This window comes from Aquarana catesbeiana, linkage group LG03 (genome assembly GCF_042186555.1).
Source record: "Aquarana catesbeiana isolate 2022-GZ linkage group LG03, ASM4218655v1, whole genome shotgun sequence".
Lineage (NCBI taxonomy): Eukaryota > Metazoa > Chordata > Amphibia > Anura > Ranidae > Aquarana > Aquarana catesbeiana.
Genome location: NC_133326.1, coordinates 316,648,832 through 316,663,422, shown reverse-complemented (window position 1 = coordinate 316,663,422; position 14,591 = coordinate 316,648,832). Strand labels below are relative to the sequence as shown.

The 14,591-nt window shown below is 43.8% G+C and overlaps 1 protein-coding gene across 1 annotated transcript in view; it reads right to left on the bottom strand.

The window, feature by feature from the left end:
• The window catches only part of GNPTAB (N-acetylglucosamine-1-phosphate transferase subunits alpha and beta), a 207,394-nt gene that overhangs the window by 78,320 nt on the left and 114,483 nt on the right, over nucleotides 1-14,591 (bottom strand). The window contains exon 9 of the mRNA XM_073620327.1: nucleotides 3,743-3,922. Coding sequence (XP_073476428.1) covers nucleotides 3,743-3,922 — 180 coding nt within the window. The remainder of the gene's footprint in view (nucleotides 1-3,742; nucleotides 3,923-14,591) is intronic.

Genomic DNA, 14,591 nt, shown 5'->3' with positions numbered 1-14,591 from the left:
GAGGGGGGGGGGGCGAGGGGGAGGGGGGGCGGGGGGAAATAAGAGGGACTGAGAGAGATTAAGATAATAATAGGGTTTATAATTATAGAAGGCGTTTTGTCGTCGGTTGTTAAAATTATTTAAGAATATCCTAGAAGGGAAAAATAATAAAGATGTGATGGAAACAATCCACAATGATGTGAAAAAGGAGAAGAGATAAAGTTTGACACATAAAGTTGAAATAATGTCTCTCGGAAAACTTTCGCTGAAGTGGATAAAAAAAAGAAAGAAAAAAAAAAATAATCAAACTGCAAAAAATAAAGTGTTATCTACAGAAACTTACTTACCATATTATCATATTTTAGTTCAAGATAAAAAGTGAAGACTTGCTACTTCCACAGTAACATAAAAGTGAACGGGCAGCTCTACAGCTGCCAATAGAACTTTTACATGAAAGCCAGAAATTGACTGGACAAAGCCGTGGGCTTCTTTTGACCCCTTGACTAACAGGACTTTTATAAACATACCTTATTAGACAAGTGGTTAAAAAACGCACGAGAGTTGTATCATCAGGGGCTGCCAACTTACAAAAGCTAAAAGAATCCAGACCTGGAAGAAGTAGTGGAGAAGATGTCAGCAGTGGAAGAAGGAGCAGTAACAGCGACTGCAAACCCACCAGGTGCTGCAGTAGGCCAAACCCAGAGGCAAATCTTCCATAATTTGCACGTGCTATAGTTCTGCTTGAACTGTACACATACAGTAGGTAGGACAACACAAGTTGAGTTTAAGGTAGAACGGCAGCCAAGCACTGCCTTTTTTATAGTTATAGTAAGAGTGAGAAAGTGTTAGCTCCTCTCACAGATGCTTACTGCTGACTGCAGTTTTATTGGAAAGATTACCTTCATACAGGAAGTTAGAAAATTCTCCCCTGCTGGCAAACAGAAAACCAAAAAAAAAAAAAAAAGGAGCAGAGGTTTAAGCCTGGCCAGGAAGCGTTCAGTTAGCCGCCGGTAACTGTGTCAGGAGCGCGGTCTTGGCACAGCTCTATTGGCGCTATTGGACGCAAAGATGCGGATGCCTGGCACCAAGACCTGACCCCCAAGAGGCCGCATATTTGCGTATGCTCGGCGCAAAGAGGTTAAAGCAATAATAAGCCCAAAAGCAAACATTTATTATATTGCAGCTTACCAATTCTTAGATGTGATGCTTGCATTATAGGGATACACCAATACCAGTTTTTTAAGACCGAGTACCGATAATTTCTCACGTACTCAGCAATACCAATTACCGATACCTATTGTGCCCTTGGATGCATTTATTTTTTATGGTTCACACCAGTGCGATTTGACAGTTCAAAATTGCATCACAAGTCACACCCCATTGCTGGCAAAGTAAATGTTCAAATTGTTGCGACTCAACTCGCTGCGACTTTGAAAAAGGTTCCTGCACACTTTTTTTGGGGCTTTCATTGACTTTGGATAAATGGTCGCAAGTCGCAATTAAATCAGAGGTCCAAATGACACTGATGAAATCGCAAAGAATCAGATTTAGTATCGGAGCATTTGCATGACTACAAGTACCCGTGCAAATGCTTGGTATCGGTGCAACACTACTGCATTTTTTTCCTTTTTTAGGCTTTCTTTCTTTTATTTTTTACTGGTGATCCAGAACAGTGTGGCTTTGAAATCGTGCTACTTCAGAGCGATTTCTAAGCGATCAGCGCAATTTGCACCTCCGACTTCATTTAACAGAAGTCAATGCTAGTCATAATTAAATTGCAAAAAAGTATTGATTCTAATATCGGAGCACTTGCACGACCACATCGGTACCGATACCTGTATCAGTGCAACGTTGCTGCATTAGTTTCCTTTTTAGACTTTCTTTCATTATTTTTTCTACAGGTGATCCGAGCAGTAACTGTTGTTTTTCACTAGAACAAGCTCTCCAGCAAATGTATCAGTTACAGGGATGAGATGACCCATTTAGCGCTGACAGGGATGTTTACAAACACCAGCTTCTATTTATTCTTGTAAAACCTTCTATCCCTAAAGGAGAAACAAACTGTTTGCTGTAACTGATTATAAAGTGTGAGCTGGAGTTTGGCTTCAATTTGTTAGCGTATTTAAATCCGCTAGTACATTTAACACTACCTTTTCCGCAGACTGACATAGCTACTGCCCGAAGATGTCCTATTACAGGAGGTGCGTTACTGGCCAGGTCACCAAGTGAAAACAGAGGGGAAAGGCCTAAAAAAGTAAACAAATGCAGCCAACGCATCTAATGATTGATAAGCTGCAATATATAATATATTTGGTTTTGGGTTTAATACAGCTTACATTTAAGAGTACATACTTGCATGAGTACAGTTGGTTTCCTTCCTGGGGGAATTACATTTTACCTTTGCTCCATTCACTAAAAGTGATCAAAGAACAACTGCATGGGCTCTTGTAAATAACATAGTATAAAGATAAAAGTTTTACTGGTTTTACCAATATTAAGATATCATCTTTCCTTAACATGCTGCGCTGTTAAAGCTGATGTGTTAAGCTAAACCAAATGTATTTATCAAAACTAAAATATATGTTGTGGAAGTTCTAGAGCAGTGGTCTCCAAACTGCGGGCCTGGGGCCAGATGTGGCCCTTTGCTTGCCTCTATCCGGCCCCTGGAGCACTAGTCCATCAACAACTGACACTAATGATGGGGCACCATACCTCCCATTGACACCAGTGGTGGAGCACTATTCCTCCCACAGATACCAATAATAGAGCACTATTCCTTCCACTGATACCAACAATTGGGCATTATTACTTCCACTGATACCAACAATGGAACACTATTCCTTCCAATGATACCAACAATGGGGCATTTTCTACTCCCACTAACCGCAGTCCAGCCCCTCTAAACTCTGAAGGACAGTAAACTGGCCCTTTGTTTAGAAAGTTTGGAGACCCCTGTTCTAGCGTATTAACAAGCCCTTTGTGGTTTTAGCTAGTGTATATAAATAAATCAAGCTCTATTTGGTATAATATGAAGAAATGTGGACATAGTGCATCAGATCAAAAGCTGGTCCTCCTAGTGAGCAATGTTTTGATACAGGAAAGTCCAGCTCCAGCAGGGGGAATTTTTCAGATTCACAGTGCACACAGTTATACATATCTTTTTCCATTGGGTAATCCATAAACAAAATTTGTTTGGGTTTACTCCAGGCCACAGTTGTAACCATGGTTTAAAATACAGTATGTGACTTGGTGATAAACTAACATGTCAATCTGTTCACGGCACATAGGCCAAAACCATAAATAAGCTAGCACAGTAAGTATAAAGGTCACAGATAAGAGGACACAGGTCACTATTAAATGATTCCCACTTCTGTCACTTCAACACCTCCTTTTCAAAACTGGAAACATGTAGCTGGATACCTATACTGACACCTTAATTCAACACCTCCTTTTCAAAACTGGAAACATGTAGCTGGATAGAACAGAGAAAGAAAGAAAGAACAGTAAAATAAAGCCATTGGTATGCAAGAAACTCAAAATGTTTCATTGAGGAAAACGCATTTCTTTTTAAGTGTTTGTAAACCTCAGATATGAAATATGAACAAAGCATATCCTTCTATACTGTGTACTTGTCTCAGTTTAGAGCACTAAGTGTAATTTCTATCTTCTGTTTCTTTCCTTTGCTATCGTCACCGGGTATACGTACTGTAAGGGTTTACAACCACTTATTTTCTATTTAGTAAATAAATAGAAGAAGTCCTACTTGGTGTGTTACGATGGTGACTCGTGGATTATCCAGATTCAGCCATGATGGTATTTGACCATTTGTTACGATGAAAACATGACGCACCCAGGGAGCATGTTTCTCTATGGATCTCAAAGAGTAGCGAAGTTCTTCATTATCCTCAAAACGACTGGCAGAAATGTCTTCATCCTGCTTTAGCTTTAATAACAAAGGAAAATCACATTACTGTAAAACTATGTGTACGCTAAGTAAATCTGTATTGCCACTGTTCACACTAGAACTGTAAGGTGCCACTACAGTGCTGTTCTGTGACAGTTCACCTGCTAAGAGCACCACCAAGCCCCCAACACCCACCCGACCATAAAAAAAAGTGCCCTTTCATTGTACATGCGATATAGAGTACATACCACAACATCTCCAAAAAACGCTGCTTTCTAACCAATTACACCACAAAGCTCCTAGTTCTTTCCCTGGTCATCTCTTGTCTCAATTACTGCAACTCCCTTCTCATTGGCTTACCTCTACATAGGCTAACCCCCCTTAAATCCATCATGAATGCTGATGCCAGAATCCACCTTACCAATCGCTCGGTATCTGCTACTCTTCTCTGTCAATTCCTCTACTGGCTTCCACTCACCCAACAATTCAAAATACTAACAACTTATAGAGCCATCCAAACCCAGCCCCAGCTACATCACTAGCCTAGTCTCAAAATACCAACCAAATCTCCCTCTCCGTCCCCCCCAATACCTCCTGCTCTCTAGCTCCCTCGTCACCTCCTCCCATGCCCGCATCCAGGACTTTTCCTAAACCTCTCCTATGCTATGGAACTCCCTACCCCAATCAGTCCGACTAACTCCTACTGTGTTTGCTTTTAGACGATCCCTGAAAACCCTTCTCTTCAGAGAAGCCTATTCTGCCCCTACCCAACGACTGTACTTTTATTTTCTCCATTAGCTCATCCCCCAGAGCTATTACCTTTTGTATCACTTGACCCCCCCTTCTAGATTGTAAGCTCTAATGAGCAAGGCCTTCTGATTCCTCTTGTATTGAATTCAATTGTATTGTAACTGTACTGTCTGCTCTCATGTTGTAAAGCTCTGCGCAAACTGTTGGTGCAATATAAATCCTGTATAATAATAATAATAATAAAAATAATAAGTATCCAACCTTGGAATCTGAATGCCACTACATTATACTTCTCATGTACATAACACGTCTCTGCATTCTCTGATAAGTTTTTACACAAGAAAATTGGCAACTATTTTAAAACAGACCTTAAAAGGAGAAGTATGGCCAAAGCTTTTGGATCACAGGAGTGCAGTTCGTTCTGCACTCGTCACCCATTTTCAGGCGACAGCGGCACAGAGCTGGTCCAGGCTCTGTAAATATCATGACCATATGGAATTAGACAAAATCTACCTATGCAGTGACCATGAAACCCCCCCCCCCCACCCCTAAGGTTGATTGCTCATTTACATCTATGGGTACTCTGTACACTTAACCTTACCCCCGATCCAGCCAACTTCATCATTACCCTCTTTTCCTCTAGGGCTGTTGGCGGTACTTCAGCATCATCGCGTACAATGCAGGGCTGTTAACCTGCATTATACGGGAAGTAGACAGAAGTGCGACCATGGTCCCCTTAAGAAGAGGCTTCCCTGCAGCGAGGAATAAGGGAATGCTTCCTATTCTGGCACCCCTAGACTGAACAAGCAGTTAACCCTCGAAGTATGGGGGAGGGGCAGCTGCAAGGGTGCATTTTGTCCAATTCCTGAAATTGGGCTTTAAAGTAGGGATCGTCCGATAGCGTTTTTTCGCGGCAGATACGATACCGATATTTCGGCCACCTCTCAGGCCAATAGCCGATATTGTGTGCTGATATTCTGTACATTTAAAAAAAACATTTTTGACACTTTTATTTAATTTTTTGATCATTGTTATTGTTGTTACAAGGAATGTAAACATCCTTTGTGACAGTAATAGGCAGTGACTGGCACTCTTTGTGGAGGGATCTGGGGTCTATAAGTCCACAAACCCCTCCTCTGCACTTGAAAGTATTCAAAATGGCAAGATCGGCATTTTTTAATACTTTATATTTTTTTAAACTGGCGCCTTTAAGATGCCAGTAATCCGGGAAGTGATGTCATGATATCGCTTCTGGGTTACTAGATCCGAGACCAGAACGAAGCATCGGCTTTGTTTGGGTCTTCGGCCAGCCGGCTGGTTGTTGGGGCCTCCCGGGGGGACGGGAGAGCCAGGGTGAGCAGCGGAAGGGGGACATCCCCTCCAGCTGCTTGTAATAACAGCCGAGCGGCTGCTGAGCCGCATCGGTTGTTATTACAATAAAGCCGACTCTAAAGAACAGTGTAAAACCCCTTGAAGCAATTATTGCTAATAAAGAGTGCACTGGTGCCCGATACTTCAACAAAAGTGAATATCGGCCTCATGATAATCGGTTGATCCCTACTTGAAAGTACACACAAGTTTATATTATTCGTTTAAAAAAAAAAACAAAACAAAAAAAACAAACATGTCATACTTACCCTTCTCTGTGCAGTTGGTTTTGCACAGAGTGGCCCCGAGCCTCCTCTTCTGGGGTCCCTCAGCGGCGCTTCTGGCTCCGCCTCTTCTCGAGTGCCCCATTGGAGAGCCACTCTCTCTTGGGGCACTTGTGTGGGTGCGCTCCGAGTCCTGCTGCTGCGTCCATTTACACAGACAGCAGGACTCTGCCCTGCCCCTCGGCTCCCGCATCATTGGATTTAATTGACAGCAGCAGGAGCCAATGGCTGCACTGCTATCAATCTATCCAATCAGGACCTGAGACACTGGCTGGAGCTGGTGTGCTCATCCCCGTCGCTGGAAAGACCGGGTCCAGGTAAGTAAAAGGGGGCTCTGGGGGGCTGCTGCATCCCAGGAGGTTTTTCACCTTAAAGCATTTACAACCCCTTTAATACTGTATATTTTTAACATGTTGCTGTCACATTCTTATGACAAGCATTGCACAAGCTTACTGTAAATACCTTGTGCTGCTAAAGCTAGTTGGCTAAGGGAGAATCACTGGCGGAAGAGAGTCATCCATCCTCATGGGAAGGATGGGGAAATGGGCTGCCTACCAAAGCTCTGCATCTGTGATACCAAATAAGGAGGTAAACAATCTGCCCAAGATAAATATATCCAGATTATGGACTGCTGTGGGGTAAAGTGACAAGCTTAGTGAATATAAACAAGACCTACATGTTGGTCTCATGGCAAAGGTATTTGCCTTTGACATTATGGAAGGCACACTGTGATGTTATTTTCAACAGTAACTGGATATAAAAGAACACCTTTTTCCCCAGCCATGGGCTACTCATTTATTTACACTTCACTCATGAAAGTGAGATGTTATCAAGCAGAACTCCAGCCTTATCTTCAGTGTTGCACAGTTGTACAGGCTCCATTCCTATACTGAAAATGCTTACTGTGATTTCACTGTGCACAGTGTGCATTACAATTTGAAGCAAATTAAATTAGATTCCACCTCATTTCCTGGTTTAAACACATCCAGAATCATCTAACCTGTACACCCCGCCATCCTCCCGCCTTACAATCTCAGGTTTTCGTTTTTTTCACTCATGGAGGCTCAGCATCATATCTGGGCATTACCTAGGGCAGTCTGCATGCAAACAGTTTGCCTAGGAATGCCCACTCCATCAGACTAATTTCCACCCATCAAGGCATTTTCATATTTGCATAATTCCTCCCAAGAGCAAGGCCACTGCTTCAATCAGGGCTGAGGGCTCTTAAAAAAAAAAAAGATGACTTACTAGACTTTTACATTTTAAATAACCAGTTAGGGTGCCAACTGCATGCAGCACTTACCCCTTTTAAATCCATCCTAACCCGCTGCTAAAGCGGGGGTCCACCTATCTATCGTTTTTTTTTTTTTGAGTTCATTCACAAACTTTTCTTCTCAGCATTACATACTCACATATTGTGTGTAATATGTCCGCCTGTGTCAGATTTCGTCGGAAAGAATAACTTATATTATTCACTGCAGGCGGTTTCCATCTTCATTGTGGGCATTTGAAGCCCACAAGCATTTATTTCCTGGATGTGGTGAATGCTGTGCTCCCAGCATCCACTGCTCGTTCCTGCACATGCTCAGTGACATCCTGGGAAGCCTGAGACTAGCTCCCAGGAGTCTGGGAGAGGCTAGAAACACGCCTACTCCCACGGGAGGAGAACCAGGAAGTGCAAAGAAGATTAGAAAAATAAAAGGTAATTACGGCGATTTAAATTTTTTTAAACAGCATGTCAGCATCTAGGCAAGGAAGAGAATACATACAGATATTGTTCAAAATTTGGGTGGAACCCCGCTTAAGCAAAATGGTCTGACAGGTTTCTATTCTCTGTTGGGCAATGGAAGGAGACGGATTTGTGAACAGCACTGGCTTCCAGGGTGGCCCCTGCTGCCAGAGACTAGCGCTGCCATTCATAAATGATCATAGGGAGTGGCGCCGTGCGCCTATCTATAGCGGCTTTTAAACATACAAAGTTACACAGCCCCGCAATGCTGAGTGATGTTTCACTTTTCTGAATGACCAATCAGCACTGCATGGCTGTGTTGTACATGGCATTCATAAAAGTGAAAGATTACACAGTGCTGCGGGGGGCTGTGTGATTCATCAATGTTTACAAGTAAGGGCAGATAGATCACAGAAAACAGCAGAGCTGAGTGATCTTTTACTATTATGAATGAACTATCAGCACTGTTGGGGAAGCACTGATTGTTCAGTCATAATAGTAAAAGAACAATCGGTTTAGAGAGGGGGCGAGGGCACAGTGCTGTTTGTACCTCCCCCCACAGGAAAGCCCATAATTTGGGCTTAAGAACTGGGAGGAGCTATGGCCAGAAAAACGGGACCAAGTACTATGAGCACTTGGTACCCTTTGAAAGTAAAGTACATTTTTTAATAAATTAGATTTTTTTTTTTTTTTTTTTTTTTTTTAAGAAATACTAAGACTAGGAACTGATATGCTTTCAACAACCTATATACAGCCCCTTCCTGGTCCATCCCACCAGCCACAATCTGCCTACATTGCATAGAGAAGCACAAAGACCCAGTGATGATGTTACCGGGTCTAAATTCAAAATAAGGCATGTCATAATGAAAGGTTTCTTTTTTTTTTTTTTTTAATGGATGTTGATGAGGGGGGGGGAGGAATCAGGGAAGGCAAAAAAAAAAAAAGATTACATTTTCAGTGCAGCACAGTGGTGTAGTGGTTAGCACTCTTGCCTAGCAGTAAGAAGGGTCGCTGGTTCGAATCCCAACCACGGCACTACCTGCCTGGAGTTTGCATGTTCTCCCTGTGCCTGCGTGGGTTTCCTCCGGGTACTCCGGTTTCCTCCCACACTCCAAAGACATGCTGGTAGGTTAATTGTTTTCTGTCCAAAATTGGCCCTAGTATATGAATGTGAGTTTGGGGATCTTGGATTGTGGGCTCCTTGAGGGTAGGGACTGATGTAAGTGTGTGATGTATGTGTTGAGCGCTGCATAAATTGACGGCACTCTATGGGTACCTTAAATAAATAGGGATCATTGTAGACACGCACCCACACTCACTCAGGTTGAACTGGATGGACTGGTGTCTTTATTCAACCTTACTAACTATGTAAGACTATGACTATTTCAGCTTTAACCTCAAGACTACCAAACTCTATTTCAAAGCTAACCAGCTCCATTTTACACCTGCCAGTGTGGCCTTTAATCACTTCAACACTGGGCATTTTTCCCCCTTCCTGCCCAGGACATTTTTCAGCTTTCACTGCTCTCACACTTTGAATGACAATTGTGTGGCCATGCTACACTGTACCCAAACTGAATTTTTTATCATTCATTTGATCACCACTGGGGTTTTTATATTTTGCTAAACAAACCAAAAAAAAAGTTTTTATTTGTTTCTGTTCCAAAATTTAGTTTTCTCCTGCACGGACAGGCACTGATGAGGAGGCACCAATATGTAGAACTGATGGACATTGATAGGCGGCACTGATATCCAGCACTCATGGGCGCTGATAGGCACTGACAGGCACTACTAGATAGCACTGATGAGGAGGTACTGACAGTAATTACTGATGGGCACTGATTGGCATCTGTGAAGGGCACTGACAGGCGTTACTTATGGGCACTGATTGGCCCTTTGGTGGGCTCTGACTGTCAGCTGTGGTGGGCACCTCTGATGGGGGCTGCGCTGATAATCAATGCGCAGCAGAAAATTACCAGCAAACCCCCCCCCCCGATGGGAGAGCTGCCGATCGGCTCTTCCTGTCAGCGTGAACTGAGGAAAGCTGATTACCAGCACTTCCTGGTTCCCGCTGTGGTCAGCTGTGACTGGTCACAGCTGATCGTCTGGTAAAAGTGCCTACCTCATAGGCTCTTTGCCACGATCGGAGATGCGGTGTGTCAGAGTGACACACAGCACCACTAATCACCTGTTCTGCGGGTGCACAATCGCGGCTTATCCTGCTGGACGTCATATGATGTCCAATCAGGATAACGGAGCCACATTGTGGACGTCAATCCGCAATGGGGTGGGCGGGAAGTGGTTAAATTGGACCTACACTCAAATGTTAAAGCGGAGTTCCACCGAAAAATGGAACTTCCGCTTTAAGTGTAGGTGACCTCCTGACATGCCACATTTGGCATGTCATTTTTTAGGGGGAGGAGCGAGTACCCTGTTTTTATGGTTTTGAGAGTTCCCACTTCCTCCCTGGCGCTAGAAGGAAGATCACCTCTCCCCCCTCCCTCCCTGTAATCTTCTGGGCCAAGTCACAGGTCCCAGAAGATTGCTCGGCCAATCACAGCGCAGATCGCATATGCGCAGTATGCTCCCGGCTGTGAAGCCACAGCTGGGCGCCTACAGTAACAATGCCGGCGCCACAGAGAGCAGCGGGGCTCCGTGCGCCTGCATCGCTGGACCGTGGGATAGGTGAGTGTCTGATTAAAATTCAGCAGCTACACTTTTTTTAGCTGCTGACTTTTAAATGGGTGGAACTTCGCTTTAACACACTTTCTAAGGTGGATTAATAAAAAATAACAGAAAAGTTAAAATAACAGAATTTTGACTTGCTTTTAAAATCCTTTTCTTGGAATACACAGGAAACAGGAGAGTTAAAGGATAAGTTCACTTTTTTCTTCAAAAAAACTAAATGCACATTTTTTGCAGGTAAAAAAATGTGCATTTATTATTTTTATTTTTGGAGCCTGTAAAGCATTACACCTGCAATCAGCAGATGCCATACAGGTCTCCCTGCAGACCTGTCAATGTGTCTGTGTACCCGTAAAGGCAAGCAGATACACAGCGCCGTGGTAGTTCATGGAGAACTACAAGCTGACATCTGCAAGGGATGTGGGGACTTGTAGTTCATTCATACACAGAGCTCCGCCCACAGGACCACGCTAATTTTAAAAACTGACAGCTAGTACAAGGAACCTCTCCTTGTACTGCTATCAAGGGGAGGGGAGGGAAAAATTAGGCAGCGGCTGCAGTATGGAGAACGTGTTACATGTTCCACCCTAAAAATGGGTGGAACATGTAACATGTTCCCACAGGTGAACTTATCCTTTAATTATTCGACCACTGAGTTATGTTGCACCCCTAGGTGATTATACACTGGCAAATAGCAAAACTTTACTCAAGCCTGCATGACCCCTCCCACTCCCAGCAGTGCTTCAATTTTGTAGGCATGCAATATCAGAGTGCAACCAGTGAGAATGGAGAGAGACCTGTGTCCTGTGATGCATTCTAAGAAAATTATTTTACAGATAAGTCAAAATTACATTTTCTTAATTGTACATCACAGCACACAAGAACGTTTGTTTTTAGACCAATAAGGATGTCCAAAAATCTCCATTTAAGGGGTGGGCAACAGCAAACAACGACTAACAGGCCCGCCAAAAACAAACCTCTTAGCAGGAATAAAAGGAGGAGTAAACAGAAGGCCGAGACCCAATGGCCCACAAAGCACTGATATTTTTGGTGAAGTGGTCCTTCACAGAAATGGAGAGAACCTTTTTCAGGCCGTACAGATGAGTAATAATATGACGCATCCACCTGGCAATTGTGGATCAAAAGGGCAGTCTGTCCCTTTTGGGAGCCCTAAGGGCAAAGCACACAGAGCATTAGATATAGGGGTGGAGCTGTGGCCATGTTGGACAACAGGAAGGGAACACTATGTCCTGACTAAAATGAAACACCAAGAAAATCGCAGGAAGGCGTTTTGTGATCACAAAACATCCTTGTCCTTGAGAAGTACAAGAAAAGGTTGTACAGGAGAAAGCCGCAAGCTCAGACAACCTACAAATCGAGGTGATAGTTGAGAAAGGCAACACTGTCTGGAGAGGGAGAAAAATATCCAGAATAGGTTGCAGCAGCAACCTCTGCCAACACCACCAGACAGAGATCCCAAGGAGTAAAATATGAGCCACCCCTTCTACAAAAGCTCTGAACAAAAGATTGGAAACTAGTGGTTTCTGGAGAAGCACCAACAAGGTGGAATCCGTCCTCTTAATAGTCCTCAAAGGACTTATCCAATTCTGACTCAGGGAAGAATAAAACCTGTCCCACTGAATATTTCCTAGAATTAAGTTTCCCTTCATCCAACCAAGCAAAGAATACTTTCCATGTGTGGTAGGTAAACTTATGGGAGGAAAGTTTTCCGGTCTTCAACAAGGTGGAAATCACCAAATCTGAAAGTCCCCTGTCCTTCAAGACTTGGGTTTTAACAGCTCAACTTTCAAAGCCAGTGATCGTGAAGCAGAATATAACATGGGGACCTTAAGAAAGAAGGTCCAGAGGATCTGGCAGGGGCTATGGAGAGTCTGCCAAGAGTTGGACTGTGTCTTGTCTGAGTACCACACCCTCCTGGGCAAATTCACTGCAATGAGAATTGCCAGAACGCCTTGCCTTTCTATCCTCCAAAGTAGATGTGGTAGGAGTTTGAGAAGGGGTGAGAGGAAATGTGTAAATCAAATTGAACTGATCCCATTGAGTTTGTGATTGAGTCTGGATGCCAGTATGTCTATGTCTGGCATCCCCCACTAAAGGCAAAGCTGTTGTTTAGTTTATATGAGGTTTTCGCGCTGTTTGCTGTTTATCAAAGCTGTTGGACCAACTCTAATGGAGGGATCGCATTCCAGAATCCAGCCTTTGGTGGCTTAAGAAGTCTGCTTGCCAATTTTCCACACTCGGAATGTGTACTACGAACAGGGCTGCAACGTGAACTTCTGCCCAAGTTAAAATAAGCTCTGCTTTTCTTAGAGTGGGAGTCTTGGTACTGCCTTAATTATTTAGGTAAGCCGCTGCTCTGGCATTGTCAGATTGAAAGATTGAACCCAGACTAGCAGTTTCCGGAGTGGGGGGGTTCCAGTACTGAAGGGCAAGCAGAATCTCTCTGAGCTCCAGGATGTTGATCAGTATACGGCATCATGAAAAAATATATAGAGAAATGCTCAAGGGAACACAGCTCCAAAATCCTGGGCCGAAGGGACAGAAGTTTTTCTTGGGAAGAAAACACACATGCCAGGGCTGTGCTTGAGACTAGGCCCAGGTACTGCAGGCAGCACAGTTGCATTAGGGTCAAGTTTTGAAGATTGAGGACCCAGCTAAAGTAAAACAGGACTTGCACTTTTTGTTGTACATTGGCATTGAGGCTGTCCACCAAATGCTCCCTTAAAAGTCAATTGTTCCTGTACCCCAGAAGGGGGATCCCCCGGAAGAGCCAACACCAGAGCCAGCACCTTGGTCAGATCAAAGGGCCAGAGCCACAAACTGAAAAAGTTTGTTCCCCTACCACAAAGCGTCAATAGCACTGATGAGGTGGAAAAATGGGGACGCTGTTCCTTCCTTGCCATCCTTGATGTCCACCAAGGCCAAGAAGTCCCCCTGCTGGAAGGAAGCAATTACTGATTGTATGGATTCCATAAAAAAAAAACTTGTTCAAGCTCTTTAGGTCTAGAATGGGCTACACATTGCCATTTGGCTTGAGGACCCCAAAAAGGTTGGAAAAGTAACCTTGAAAACTTCCTGGTTCTGGAACAGGAGCACAAAAGGTCCAGTGCAGCAAACATGGCTGCTTTTTTGTCAGGTGCAACAGACACATTCTATGGCATGAAGCACGGAGGAGTTAAGACACAAAACTCCAGCTCTGGACACAATGTTTTGAACCCAGACATCGGGGATATCTCTGGTTCAAATGGCCACAAAAGCCAAGAGGTGTCCCCACACTGGCAGGAGTGGGGGTGCCCCTTCATTGTGATGAAGGTTTTTTGACCATCTTGGCAGGCTTAGGGTTTCAGGATTTCTTTTGAAAGGAAGTTTTCTCCTTAGACCCTGACTTATGAAAGAAGTGAAAGGAACCCCTCTTAGTTCCAGATGAAGATGTGCTCTTTCCTCCCGTGAATCTTCTGAATGAACGTACCCATCAAAAAGGAGTTAACCCTAAAAGGGTATATATTCTAGACCAGGGATATACAATTGGCGGACCTCCAGCTGTTTCAAAACTACAAATTCCATCATGCCTCTGCCTCTGGGTGTCATGCTTGTGGCTGTGAGAGTCTTGCTATGCCTCATGGGAATTGTAGTTCTGCAACAGCTGGAGGTCCGCTAATTAATTATCCCCATTCTAGACGTTTCCTGCAAGGGAGCCCTGCTGACCAGAATTTCAGCCACAGTACTCGCCTCATGTGAACATACATAAGGCCCAGGCGAGAGAGTTGTTGCAGAAAATCTTCCAACCTGTCCGCTCAGAAGTGTAATGCCTCAGGAAAGAGCTCCAAGTGGTGTCCAGCTGAGGAACTGGATTTAAAGCTCCAGGTTATTT